Genomic DNA, 14,635 nt, shown 5'->3' on the forward strand with positions numbered 1-14,635 from the left:
GTCATCTATATGTGGAGCCCTTGTCTTTTAGTACATAATTTTTTTTTTATGTAAACATACCCTTATTCGTGTTTTTTATAGCCATGGTCCGGTATAAGATTCTGGTGGTATGATAACCTTGGATAAAAAAATCTAAGTTTCATGGTATTGTGATTATTGCTCTAAAATAGATTATTTTTTAACTTTTGAATAAAAAAACTAAATCTTTTTCCCCCCATTGACTACAATTCATTTTATTTTAAGAAACATGTAAAATATTTTGGAGCCTGACATGTTTACTGCTAAGTAATTCAAATCAATCATTGACTTCTAGTTTTAAAAACACTGATTTCTTTTAAAACTACATCTTTGGATATCTTTTTTGCTGAAGATACCGTTGTCCTAAAAAATTAAAAGTAAAAAAAAAAAAAACCTAAATAAAAAAATCGTATACATACCTTAAAAACGATATACCTGTGGTTTACCTTAAAAACGGTTATCGTCCCATGCCTAGTTTTTTAATCATATATGTGTGTTGCTTGTTTTAGACCTAAATGAAGTAAGCAACAATTACAGTGGCCAAGTGAGGTCAAAGTTATGAAAACTAGTGGTGTAACGCCTCAGTTCTCAACAGGGGTTCCGGCCCACAAGGAGGCCTCAGCAAGCTGTGTGGTGAGTGGCGTCATATTTGTAATTTTATTATTATTTTTTTTTAGCTGTGGACAATTAGAAGAATAATGGGGGGCTTATAATATTTTCTGGGGTAAAGGGGGTCTCAGCCAAAATAAAGATTGGGAACCACTGGTGTAACGGATCACAAATTTCACGGTTCGGATCACGCAATGGTTTTTACGTCACAGATCGGACCATTTTTCGGATCAGCCAAAAAGAGGAGACAAATGTAATTTGCTTTCCATTTATTACATACTGCAAAACAGTACTGCAAAACACTTTTGGTTTTGACAAACAGAACTTAGAATCTGTAATTTTATTAATAATAAAATTAAATAATAATCAGCTGAATAAAAATTAATTGTAAAATATTTACTGCTGTGAAAAATTCACTGTTACTACTACTGTTGCTGATAACAAAATGTAGAAATCTAACATTATAATTTGTACAACCCATATTTATTTTAAGTCTCATTTTCAATAATTGATTTATTCACTCATAAAACTTCACGTTTTATTGCTAAATGGATAAATTTTGAAGAATTATTCAAATGCTTATTTTTAATGAATGGTTGTCACCATCTATTGTTTAAATAATGTAATTGCTGCTTACAACTTTCATTTTGAGCGTCAAGTTACAGTAAATGCATATGACGGTGATTATAATCTTTACCATAAACCTCAGTGGTTTTATCTAAACTATAAACTTTCTCCCAGTCATCCTGTGTTATTGACTAAAGACTCTGCGTACTGCTTTTTCAAATTTGAATGCAGTGATTCAAAAGATTAATATGCAAATCACCATCATTAATAACTTATGTTGCGTGGGTGTTGAGATCCCGATCTTTTACTGATTAAATGTGCAGCTTACACTGAATGCACTAATGCAGGATAAACAAATAGTGATAGAAAACACCCACCACATCCCGAATAACCTACAGAACTTCTTCCGTCATCAATATACAATTTACAGGAAAGCCTAATTGCTTTCATAAATGTGACTTGTATGATGTGAAGGCAGTCTTTCTGTGATCGATAGTCTATTCTACCAGTAAAAAAAAAAATATTAATCCATGTGTCATGTTTGTTCTGTATTTTGGATTGTGATCTGTGCGAATCATGAATTATCGCGATCCGTTACACCCCAAATGAAAACATTTATCTAAAACGCTCAAAAATAGGGAAAAAACAAACATTAACGAATTGACAATGTACGATCATGGAGATTTTAACATATGCAAAAACAGAAAGGCACTGCAAATAGCGCAGACCACATCAGAGATGTGTTGGGGACCCCAAAAAGTGCAAACCCTGCTGCTTCCTGTTTATAGTTAATGGTGGAGATCTGAGGGGTGATTTATTTTTTTTTTATTTTTTTTTTATTTTATCATCCTCGTTGTATACGGTTCTTTGTTGTTTGTATATTTTTAGAGCTAATAGCGGACACATTTCTATTTCGGTCTGCACTACTTGCAGACTGTTTCTATATTTGCATGTGTTGTGAGAATTTGCCTATGTGTGTCTTGTCAAATTGATGATGTTTACTGTTTGCATGTTTTTCTACTTTTATTTTAAACTTGCAGTGCGTTCGAGGTCTCTCAACATTTATAAATGATGTTTATGGTATTTTGAAAATGTTAAAGTCCATTTGTCTAGAGTAACCTATAAGAATGTTCTTGTGAATAAAGTTTTTTCAGTATTGTGCTGCTCATCACTGCTGACAATGTAGTTTTATACACCATCACTAGAGGGAGTTCTTCCATAAACTGTTTACTGTCATGACACAAAATAATGTTTGATGTAATCATATGTCAGTTCTCTTTTTTGACAGATTATTCACCCATACATTTGTATTAATAGATATATAAAACATTACTAATGACAAAACTGAGACACTGTTGAAATGCAGTCAAGTGGCCTTTTTTTAAACAGATGACAGTCACCAACACACACCTAGATGATGCAAATGACTAGGGTTTGGTGTGTATTATAATTTGCGTGCAACATTTACTGAGAGTCATGTTGAACAACATTCCATTCTTTTACTATGGCTCAACATGGTTACATAAACATTTGCAACATTTGCCAAAGTTGCAGTTCCGTTTGTGTAAGTCTGAATCACTTTGTACGGTGTCTCTTTGATCAAAAACCATCGGTTGAATTGCAACTTACAACGTTATTCTTTCCTATATTAAAAACGTGAACATGGGCTGGGGATTTAAATAAGATTTTGGCCTATACACCTAGCCTATTTTATATTGTCACCTCTCTATGATCATATTTATGTTATTGTTTTTTGAAACAATGAAACAAAATTTTTATAAAAAAAGACACCTTAAAACCAAGATTTTATAGGAAAAGTAACCTATAAAATCATCTTACAAATAGCACAGTTCCCATGGTTATTTTGTGTTGTTTACCATGGATTAACCATGTTTTTTTTATATCATTTGTAGTTAAACAATGGTTAAGTTTTACACAGGGAGGTAAACTTTGGATAACACAAACTTGCATGAAACCCAAACTACGGTGCAGATCATTGTATCCTAAATAATCTTATAATCTTCCATTAGACCTTCAAAACACCACAAAGGTGCAATATTTGGTAACGTAAAACAATGCTAAATTCCCCTCAACAAACTACTGTGCTGCATATCTTGAATTAAAAATACCTTTTTTAAAATAATAAATAAGATGCTAAAATGCTAACAGCCAAACAATAAATACATCAACCCAGCTAACAATTTATTAGTCCCCAAAATATATGTTAACCATACCTGAACATTATATGTATGTTCTTTTTTTAGTTGTTACAAAAAACATACCACAATTGCCTCAGAAAGAAGATAGATTTTTGTTTGGCAAAAATAAAAAAGAACCTACAGAAAAATGTTCCCAGGTTTTTTGGTCAAATGCGAACCAAATAGGAACTATTTTGGGAATGTTTTGTGTTTGCTGGGTGCATATGTCTTTCCATTTCAACGCTGATAACTGAATCTCCAAGAGGCTTCAGCAAACAAATCCAGGTTAGAGCATATCCAGGTGCTGTCCATCACTGAAAATCAAGTGGCTTCACCTTAATGAGGCTTTCTTCATAAAATTGTCTCAGTCCTGAAAGCGAATGACGTAACAAGACCAAACAAACTGTAAGCTGTGCCCTCGCCGCATCGTTCCAGGTAAAGCGTACGTTACACTTACAGTAGCGGCTTAATTCTTTAGAAACAGGTTCGTTTTGTTCATTTATTGTTGTAAACTGCTTATCTACTTTGCGACAGCAATGCTCGTCTCATAGAAGTTGTGCTCGCGCATGGTGACCCGCGCTCTTCTCTTCTCCTTGTATCGGCCAGAGCGGGAAACAGTCAAGTGTCTCCGGCACGTGTTTTCGTTGAAGGAAGGCTCCAGTTGAGAGTCATCGTACCTCTCGTCGCTGATCAGATTGTTAGTCTTGTTCTCGCCATTTGTGTGTTTTACTGTCTTGTCCGAACTTCCAAATTCTTGCTGGGCTTCTTTACAGTTGTTCTTGTTCCTTCCGGTGAAGCTTTTCCACCAGAAGTGTCTGTCAGCCATCCTGTATAATTCTTCAGTCTGAAAAACAAAGTTAACATTTCATTGTTTTTACTATGCATAACCAAGTGACTGATGATGTGGATCAGGCAATCAGGTTTGTAAATCATAACAATGTAATTAGATTACGTTTAAAATGATCAGACTTTTTTTTTCATGGATTACACGATTAACGTTAGTTGTCATATTTTACAATAATGTTGTACTAGTAACTAACATGAACTAATGAACAATAGGCCTGCTTTTACATCATTTGTTAATCAGTTTGACCGATGCATTAGTAAAATCCAAACACATGCTTTTTAATATTAGTTAATGTGCTGTGAGTTAACATCAACAGCTTTATTTTCTTTAACTAACATTAACAAAGATAAATAATTACTATAAAGAATGTATTTTTCATTGTTAGTTCACGTTAGTAAATACACAAACTAATACAAGCTTTTTGTAGTGTATTACCGTAATTATATTAATTCCCTTATTTAGTTAACTTAAATAACTAACTCTGAATGTTATTACAATTCAATCATGTATTTTTAAATCAGTAGTAGGTTGTTTGAATACAAGTTGCCCGCATATAATCATTTTATACAAAAAGTCTATCTATCTATCTATCTATCTATCTATCTATCTATCTATCTATCTATCTATCTATCTATCTATCTATCTATCTATCTATCTATCAGCTGCACATTATTTACAATATTTGAATTAAGATAAAACATGGCTCATATCATAAATAACGAAGCCTGTCTTCAAAGTCCGCAACTCAGTTGTTCATTATTGGATAAATCTTTTGATTCCATGAGAAAAAAACTCACCACTGCAGCAGGTGTTAATGTCAACCAGAGACTCGCAGGTAAGTCTTGGGTTTCTTAAAAAAAATCCAGCAAAACAATCTTGTGTTTTTTTTTGTCTCTATATTCTTACCCACTACACATGCACTGCTGCTTCTCGCAGTCTAAACTATGACCTGTGTTGAAATCATTTATAATTCACCTGCCGTTCACTAACCCTCCTCCCCCTTTCTCTCATTGGTCTGCTGCCCTCAGAAAACTGTTTTCAGCTTTTCATTTCACCTGTGATTTGAAAGTCACTTAAGGCCAATAAACCAGCTCAGTTGTCTGATAAAGTCAAACAATGCTGCCGTTCACACCCCTGAAGCTGGAACAAAAAACAAAAAAATCTATAAGCCGAGTGAAAAAACCAACGCCTAACTAGAACTGACCAAGCACTAATTACATCAACATATTTCACATACTGCAAATGTGAATTGTTACACTTTCACAAGTTTATATACTGTATAACCTGTACTTAAAGGGCTAGATCACCCAAAAATTAAAGTTCAGTTATCATTTAATGTACTCACTTTTTACCTGTTTGAGTATTTATTTATTTTTTTTTTATTTATTTTTTTTTAGTAGTTTGAACACTGAATAAGTGACATTGAAGAAAGCTGTAAACCTGTAAGCCTTGGCTTTCATACACTGTAAGACCCAACAGTCAACTTTATGAAATTAAATGAGTGTAGTGAAGTCAAAATTTACGAAAAGTTAATTCTCATTTAAAAAAAGTTTTGAACTCCGTGTTGAAGGTAATGAGTTAATGAAATACCTCTTCAACTTAAATGAAGTAAGTTCACAGTACTCATATAGATTATTATTTTTTAACTCAAATTGTTTGTAGCAATCGTTTTCAACAAGGTTTGAGTTGCCTTAACTTTATTGTGTTTTACAGTACTCAGTTGGTTTAAGTTCTCTTCATTTATTGGTTTTTTTTTTGTGCTCAAATTGCTTAGTTTACTCAAATGGATTAAGTTCACAGTATGCATTAGGATTCATTTTTGAACTTAAATGGTTTGTTGCAATCGGTTTCCTCAAATGGTTTGAGTTATCTTAACTTTTTGGGTTTTATTGTGCAAAATTTGGTTTTCCTACACTCCAAAATTATGTTTTCTGCTTATTCAAACTTACTTAAAATAAGCTGAAACAACACAGATCTTGATATTTTAGGGATAACTTAATTGTTTTGTGTTTAATTAATTTAAATTAGCAAAAAACATTAATTTAACTTTATCTATCCATCCATCCATCCATCTATCTATCTCTGTCAAGTTAATTGTTTTACACATTTAAATGGACTAGACATAAAACAAATAAGTTGTGTCCCAAAAAATGCAAGAATTGTGATTTTCAGCTCATTTTAAGTGCTTTGAACTTTGCTTCATCCATCTAGCTCTCTTTTTACACTCCAAAGATATTTTGCTGCTTATTTATGAGTTAAATCAACACAATTCCTGGGGGCTTTTGTGGGATAACTTTGTAAATGGGATAAATTTGTAAGTGGGATAAAATTGTTTTATGTTTAATCAACTGTTATTGTAATTGTTTATTTAACGTTGTACGATAAATGTCAATCAACTTTCTTCAAAATATCTTCTTTAGTGTTCAACCAAAGAAAGAAACTCAAAAAGGTTTGAAACTACTTGAGAGCAAGTAAACAGTGAGCACATTTTTATTTTGGGGTGAACTATCCCCTGTAATATAAGATTTCATATCCATATTAAACTAAACTGAATCCATTTTAATTTAACAAGAACTATTCTACCAATATTCTCCAGCTTGCTTGATATTTTGAAATATTTCTGCTATACTGTTTTGGCTTATTATTCATCTTTGTTAAGCTGCCATAGCACAATCTGAATTCTAAAAAGAGCTACAGAAACAAATCAGAATTAAAGTCCAGAATCAGTGATTTAAAAGTAACCAGATTTGCATAATTTAATAATAAATCAGCATTTGATAAATTACAATCATAATAACAATCATTCTTCACAGAAAATATCTTCAAAAAGATCTGATATCAAATAAAAGAGTCTGAAGGAAGGTACCATTTGTGAACCTTTTTTTTTTTCTTTCTTTTTTCTCTGAGGTGAATAATCCGCCTCAGGGGTTTAAGTTGAACACGATACACACAATTCTGTTCAGTGACATTCTTGAAATGGGATCAAGTCCAAGGAGGAAGGAACAAGCACTACGTAAATTCCCACAGAAACATTTTGTTCGGTCACACAGAGCGATGTGACGTCGATCACTTCTTTGTTGTTAGAATGAACAAGAAATAATTAGGAGGCATGAGTTTAGCACAGAACTATTAACACTGGATGATCAGCAACAACAACAACAACATCAACAAAAATAACTATTTACACTCCATGTGAAATTAAAAAGTGCTTTACATACACGTGATCTTAATGGTCTTGCCATAATAGCACATATTATTTATTAAACAACTTCATGGGGCAAAAAATAAAAAATTTATTTATATATATATATATATATATGTATATGTATATGTATATGTATATATATATATATATATATATATATATATATATATATATATATATATGTATATGTATATGTATATGTATATGTATATATATATATATATATATATATATATATATATATATATATATATATATATATATATATATATATTGCTATTCGTTCTTTGCATTATGTCAGTTTCACAATGTTGATTCATGGTTTTCAGTCACATGACTAGCTTGGAAACCTGGAGGACAGAACATTCACAGAACTGCAGCACAGGCCTGCCTCTTTTACATGAATATTTAAATTAGGTCTCAAAAAGAAAAACACAGATAAAGCTTTGGGTACAAGAAGTTTAGAGCCCTCTTAAAAATTATTAGATTTTTCTGTATTTGTAAAAATGTAATGCTTATTTTTTATACCGTAATCTACAAATCTTAAATTTAAAATTAAATGTTATTCATGGCATTGTATTGCATACAATGATGCCATTATTTATATGATTTGTAAGGCAACACAATACCAATGGTTTAAGTTCAGAAGTGTTATGAAATTAAAAATATATATATTCTAGAATAATACTAATTTTGTGTTTTTTTTTTTTTGTTTGTTTTGTTTCAGGCACCTGATGCAGTATTTCTAAAACTGTGACAATGTATTAGAATATAATAACACCAAAACCACAATAATAGGGTGGCTGAGAGAGTTCAAGTAAGCTGAAGAAAACAGATGCAAATAGAAAAATGCTAACAAACTGAGAAAACCTCTTCATCAGTTTGACAACATGCGTGCACAAATTTCTACACCACATGCAAATATAGAAACGCACAGCAAATAGTGCAGACCCCAATGAAAATGTGGCAGGGCATCCCAAAATGTTATGAAGCTGATTGCTTCCTGTTTAGAGTCAGATTTTGTAGTTAGTTAGTTTACTTTATTTGTCCCCGTATAGGGAAATGTCATATGCAGCATACACTCACAGAGACCTCTGCACTGTAAACCCCAAAACGTTAAGGTACCTTAAACCGCTTGAGGAAACCGATTGCAACAAACTGTTTAAGTTCAAAAACTAATCCTAATGAGTACTGTGAACTTACTTAATTTAAGTAAACGAAGCAATTTGAGCACAGAAAATCACAATATGGAGAACTCAAAGAAACTGAGTACTGTAAAACCCAGTAAGTTAAAGCAACTCAAACTGCTTAAAGAAACCGATTGCTACAAACCATTTGAGTTAAAAAAAACTGATCTATATGAGTCTTGTGAACTTACTCCATTTCAGTTGAAGTAATAAGGTATTTCATTAACTCATCAAAACTTAATTGCTCGGGTAGAAATGATAATTTTATCCTATTTTACACACCTGTGAACACAATATCGAGACCTGATGGTTGTAATTGGAAGGTGTTTGATGAAGCATTGTGAGTATAAGATGGCATTAAAATAACATTTCACTTAAAGTAAATTCGTCTGATTATTAGGGCTGAAAATATACAAGCAACAAGTTACCGTAGACTGTAAACAGTCTAATGTTATGACAAAAAGTCATGATGATAAATACTTGTATGTTACTTTAATTTTAACCAGTTAATCAGGTTTAATTCAATTTTAACTTCATATTTTTAGTCAGTTTGACTGATGCTGCTTCTAGTTTTAGGTGGCAAGATTTTTTTTACAGTGTATGTTCAAGACTTTAAAAACAAACTAAAACAAAACAAACTAATTCTAAAGTGGAATTAGCCAGTTTTTATAACATTTTGGGATCCCCCCAGCACATTTCCATAGTGGTCTGAACAATGTTTCTGCATTTGTTGTGTTGTGATTTTGCGTGCACGTGTGTTGTCAAATCTTTTCTCAGTTGTTAATGGTTTTCTTTATGAATGTGTTTTCTTAATTTGAGCATGTTTGAGCTCTCTCAGCCACTGTACTGTACTGTATCTCGATGCATACGGATGAGCCCATAATATGAACCAACTCTCCTAATGCATTAAACCACATTAAACATTTTGTGAATAATAGTTCACCATGCAGTGGGGTGTCCTGCAGTCATATTCTGAGTGAATCTGTTCACTTGTACAGTGCATCCGGAAAGTTTTGATAGCGCTTCATTTTGTCCACATTTTGTTATGTCACAGCCTTATTCCAAAATGAATTAAATGTATTTATTTACGCATATTCTACACACAATACCCCATGATGACAATGTGAAAAAAGATTTTTTGAAATTGTTGCATATTTATTAAAAATAAAAAACCTGAAAAATCACATGTACCGAAGTATTCACAGCCTTTGCTCAATATTTTGTTGATGCAACTTTGGCAGCAACTACAGCATCAAGTCTTTTTGAATATGATGCCACAAGCTTTTAATACTTTCTGCTATTAATACTTTCTGGATGCACTGTATATTTCACATCATTGACAATGCATATACTTGTAGTACTTTGTAAGTACTTCCCAGAGATGGGTTGCGGCTGGAAGGGCATCTGCTGCGTAAAAACTTGCTAGATAAGTTGGCTGTTCATTCCGCTGTGGCGACCCCGAAATAATAAAGGGACTAAGCCGACAAGAAATGAATGAATGACTTTGTAAGTACACCTGATAAAAATGAATGGCGGTCAATAGAGGAAAGCCTTGTTTTGCCCTCTAGATATCTGATCATGACATGAAAACAATGACATTTTCTTAGATTTATATGGGAAGATAAAAATCAATGCATTATACTTATATGGCAGCAGAGGGAAAAAAAGTATTATCATTTGATTTTAATAAAATGCATATTCATCACAATTCATTTTGTATTCTGCTTGACAGTTGAATACAGAGTGACAGGGTTCACACTGTCAGTCCAAATCTCTTACACACTTTACACCACAGTTGTCGAGATTTGTGTGTGTGTTTTTACAAAAAAATATCAGAAAATATTGTTTGTGTTTTATAAATTATCTGAACTGGCCTATGTTGAAAAACAACATCAGCAAAGATTGCAATAGTGTAGATGCAATGTAACTTAAATTCAACAAAATGTGTTAAAGGGACTATCAAAATAAAGTGATACAGAGAAAAGTGTTTTCTTTTTTAACACCCAACTTTTGCACTCTATGCAGATAATATTAAATGTTTTTATCTTATTTGGTTGTATACAGAAGTATACTGCAATTCTCCACACAATTCACACTCTGCAACACAAGCTTGTTTGTTTCTACCAAAAGATTCAGCATGTTTTCTAAAAATAACGCAGAGAATAGGTGAAAAGACTCGCAAAATACTACCTAAGTTTTTTTTTTTTATATTTCCAGAAATTCTTTAAAGTTGCTAAATATGATTGGAATCCAATTTAAATGTGCACAAAAATCACACTAAGAATATCAGTAAATGAACAGTTCTCTGTATTTTGTGTTCCATGTTTTTAGTTTTCCCCCAATTATTTAGGCTTAGTATAGGACCTTGAGCTTTCTTCCAACCACTTTTAACCTTAATTTTTTTTAAAAAGTGACTTTTGAACATTTATAATAATTTAAAGTGATATATTGTCTGGGTATATTACACTACCAAAAACCTTGTAATAAACTGCCAGTACATTTTCTGTTATTTTACAGACTTATTTATCAAGTTATTGTACATTTTATTATTTCAAACTACTAAAATGTCAATAAAAGTCACTTTGTTAATTTTGAATTTTGTTAATTTTGAAGTTGAATTTTCAACATCAAAAGTGGACAGAGCAGAGATAACAGTCCCATAATGCAATTCCCAGCCGTAAATAAATAGAAAAACATTTGTGAATCACAAAACATAATAATTGTTCTTTAACAGATATTTTCTTTGCAGTGCGGATTTGGACTGACAGTTTGAAAAGGGCTATAGTTTACCGGTCAAACCACATTGAAACACATAAGTGCAGCACCATCTTACGAAATGTGTGGCCGCTTTTTAAAAATGTACACGCACTTTAAAGTCTGTGAAGTCTTCATTTCAGCTGTTTTGTTTTAAAACAAGATGTCCTCGTGCTCGATGAGGAGCTGAACTATCAGTTTTTGGTATCTCATGTCGTTGAGAGTGGTGAGTGTGTTCAGGTCTGGTGGCCTCATGAGCGTTGGGCCAAAAACGATTCCGAGGTTCTCTGAATTCATGTAATTGTCCTTCTCGTACATTGTGACTCTGGAAATAAACAGACCAAAAGAGTGGAAAAATGCATGACAATACAATTTTGGCAATAAACATGCAGGTAGTCAATTGATATATAGTACTTTCCATTGATAGGGAAAAGTGGCAAAGCTGGCTTGGTAAGTTACAGGAAAGCATAAATCCTCAAGGATTGTTTTAAAGGTATTGTACTGTAGTTCCAAAAAAAGTGCCATATTGGGTTTCTCCTTTCCTCTAATCAGTCTTAGAGGTTTTATATTACAGTGTGACGGGAAGTAAACTGGTGGAATAAAGCCACAGGTAAACTGCTTAAATGCAACAAAAAACCTGAACAGCCACCAGCTCAATGCGGAGTCCTGTGAGAGCAGTAAATGTGCCTGGGAGATTAATGTGTTGTGGTTTTACCTCTTCAGGTGTGTCATCAAGTACCGCAGGGTCTCATAGTGGGCTGGAGGAAGCTGGAGGAGACCGTCGTGAACTGCCTCCAGTCTGGAATCAGGGTCTGTTATTTCTGATCAAGAGAAGGTTTAGAAAAATAGTCCTTAGAATTGGGCAGATAACACAAAGATAATGTGTTTGTGATGTTTAACCGCATATAGAGCAGTTCTAAAATCTGCCTCTGCCACTAAATAATCACTCTGTAGGAAAACTATTCAAGCAAACTGTTGTGATTTGTTCAATCAGAGCTCATGAACCATCATATAAATACATACTAGTAGCGTTTTACAAATTTTATTCCAATCATCTACCAAAATATAGTAGCTTTTTGTTGGCTATTGTTACTGTATGATGAAAGTTGATGACAGTTTTTTATAAGTACAAGTTCAGAACAGAACGAAAAACATCTATACAATCTATAATATATTTTTATACAATCGATAAATTGATAGAACATGTATGAATTTGCCAATTTATGGTGTCAACAAATTATTTGACGTCACCTCATACTTCAGGTTCTTGTCAAATTGTCTGACCATTCAAATGTTTTCTAGTGTTTGACATGCTTCATCCTCTTTAAGATGTTATGGACCGTGTTTCTCAGTAGCGTAAGTGGGTAAACATAGAGTGCAGTGAATGGGAGAGTAGAATAAATATATATATTGTAAAAAAAAAAAAAAAAAAAAAAAAAATATATATATATATATATATATATATATATATATATATATATATATATATATATATATATATATATATATATATATATTTTACAATCCTATTTACTAAATAAGCAAAAGAAAACTCCACAACTGTGTTATCCAGACTTTCAGAAAAAGGAAAACAATTGTGTATGACAGCCAGAAGAGAGAACAACATTTAATTGACTGTCCTGGGCTTACACATGGCATTTCAAATGGCTCAAATAAGCGGTAATTTTTGTAATATAATGCAAAGGTAATATAATACATAATACATATATACTTAAAAATATATATAAATATTAAAAACTTTCAAAGATTTAAGATACTGATTATATGATTAAAGTGTCATACAGGTACGGTTTAAGGATATTCATTTTAGGGGGGCTCAGCTCCTTAAGTGCATTTTTTGTTTCCATGTATTACATAAATAAACTACCACTTTTCTATTTATATATATATATATATATATATATATATATATATATATATATATATATATATATATATATATATATGTATGTTTTTTTGTTTTGTTTTTTTAACTTGCAGGCTTATTCACATATTCCATGATCTGAATGATAATGATATATAAGAAGTGTTAAAACTAGACAACACTTGATGTTTCTATCTCTGTCAGTGACTTGGTGACAGTTAAAATAGGTACATTCTCTAAGTGGTTCTGTCACTGTGTTTAATCCTTTCTGAGCAATGCTGTATGGTTTAGTTAATGCCACACAAACTGTAAAGTGTTTAATATTGGTAGTTCATTTTGAAATAAAAATAGCAAATGTTCGGTAAGAGTTACATTATTCGCTGAAGGAAACAGCTGTACTGATGAGGTGAATGCCGAGAAAACCTGACAACTCCTCTGTGACATTGGGATACAAGTGATACAAGGTCAGCTATATCAAAGAACTGCAAATAAGCAGACATTATAATAATTGTAATAGCTATATCCCCCCTAAAATAGGCCTAGCGACTCCCATGGTGTCATAAATGTCTTGTGAAAAGGGTCCGCTAACGCTAAAATCTTTATATATTTCTGAAAATAATAAACGGTGGGCAAAACTGTATTGATTTGGACTCCTTGGCCCCTACTATACACCCAGCACAACAAAGCACAAGACGTGTTTGGCGTGATTTGTTGCTATTTTTAGAGCAGTGCAACAGTTATTTTAATGTTTTGCACCACGTTGTTTAAATAGCAAATCCTTTTGTGCCACTTAGTGGACTTATGGGTGTTTCATGGTCCAAAAAGGAGGTGTGTTAAGGCACATTGTTGGCTTGTTGCTACTTTAAGGAACTAAAATAGACCACGCCATTGACCAAGTCCAGTGCAAAGTATGTTACTTATGCGCATATGCAGGTTTAAACACTTAGACATTGCTTAATACACACAGGATGTACAGCAATACACAAATATCACAGCGGATGCCCTTCCAGCTGCAACCCAGCAGAAACATTCATACACACATTCACTACGGACAATTTAGCTTACCCAATTCACCTAAAGCACATCTTTGGACTTGTGGGGGAAACTGGAGCACCCGGAGAAAACCTACGTTAACATTTGGAGAACATGCAGAAACACTAACTGACCCAGCTGAGGTGATTATGCTACCCACTGCGCCACTATGCTGCCCTACAAATATCTTTACATATGAAAATAAATAAAGGATTAAAAGGTTATGTTCTACATAAATATAAAGACCACTGCCTCTATGCCTTCTTTATTTCAGAGTTTTTTTGCTTTCTTTCAGTTTATTCATCACAATTTGCATTTGTATAATGTTATGAT

General features: G+C 32.7%; 1 protein-coding gene and 1 long non-coding RNA gene across 2 annotated transcripts in view; both read right to left on the reverse strand.

Annotated features, from left to right (window-relative positions):
• Positions 1–2,405: 2,405 nt before the first annotated feature.
• si:dkeyp-86h10.3 lies at positions 2,406–5,178 on the reverse strand. Its single transcript, XR_015511277.1, has 2 exons — positions 5,037–5,178; positions 2,406–4,236 (listed from the first exon to the last, which is right to left on the reverse strand). It is a non-coding gene; the product is annotated as a si:dkeyp-86h10.3 (long non-coding RNA).
• A 2,957-nt stretch (positions 5,179–8,135) lies between these two features.
• The window catches only part of chn2 (chimerin 2), a 163,079-nt gene continuing 156,579 nt past the window's right edge, over positions 8,136–14,635 (reverse strand). Inside the window, exons 12-13 of the mRNA XM_087286905.1 lie at positions 12,101–12,206; positions 8,136–11,710 (exon numbers count right to left, since the gene is read on the reverse strand). Of these exons, the coding sequence (XP_087143031.1) occupies positions 11,539–11,710; positions 12,101–12,206 (278 nt within the window). The 3' untranslated portion in view covers positions 8,136–11,538. The remainder of the gene's footprint in view (positions 11,711–12,100; positions 12,207–14,635) is intronic.

This window comes from Danio rerio, chromosome 16 (assembly GCF_052040795.2).
Source record: "Danio rerio strain M-AB ecotype USA chromosome 16, GRCz13ab, whole genome shotgun sequence".
Classification (NCBI taxonomy): Eukaryota; Metazoa; Chordata; class Actinopteri; order Cypriniformes; family Danionidae; genus Danio; species Danio rerio.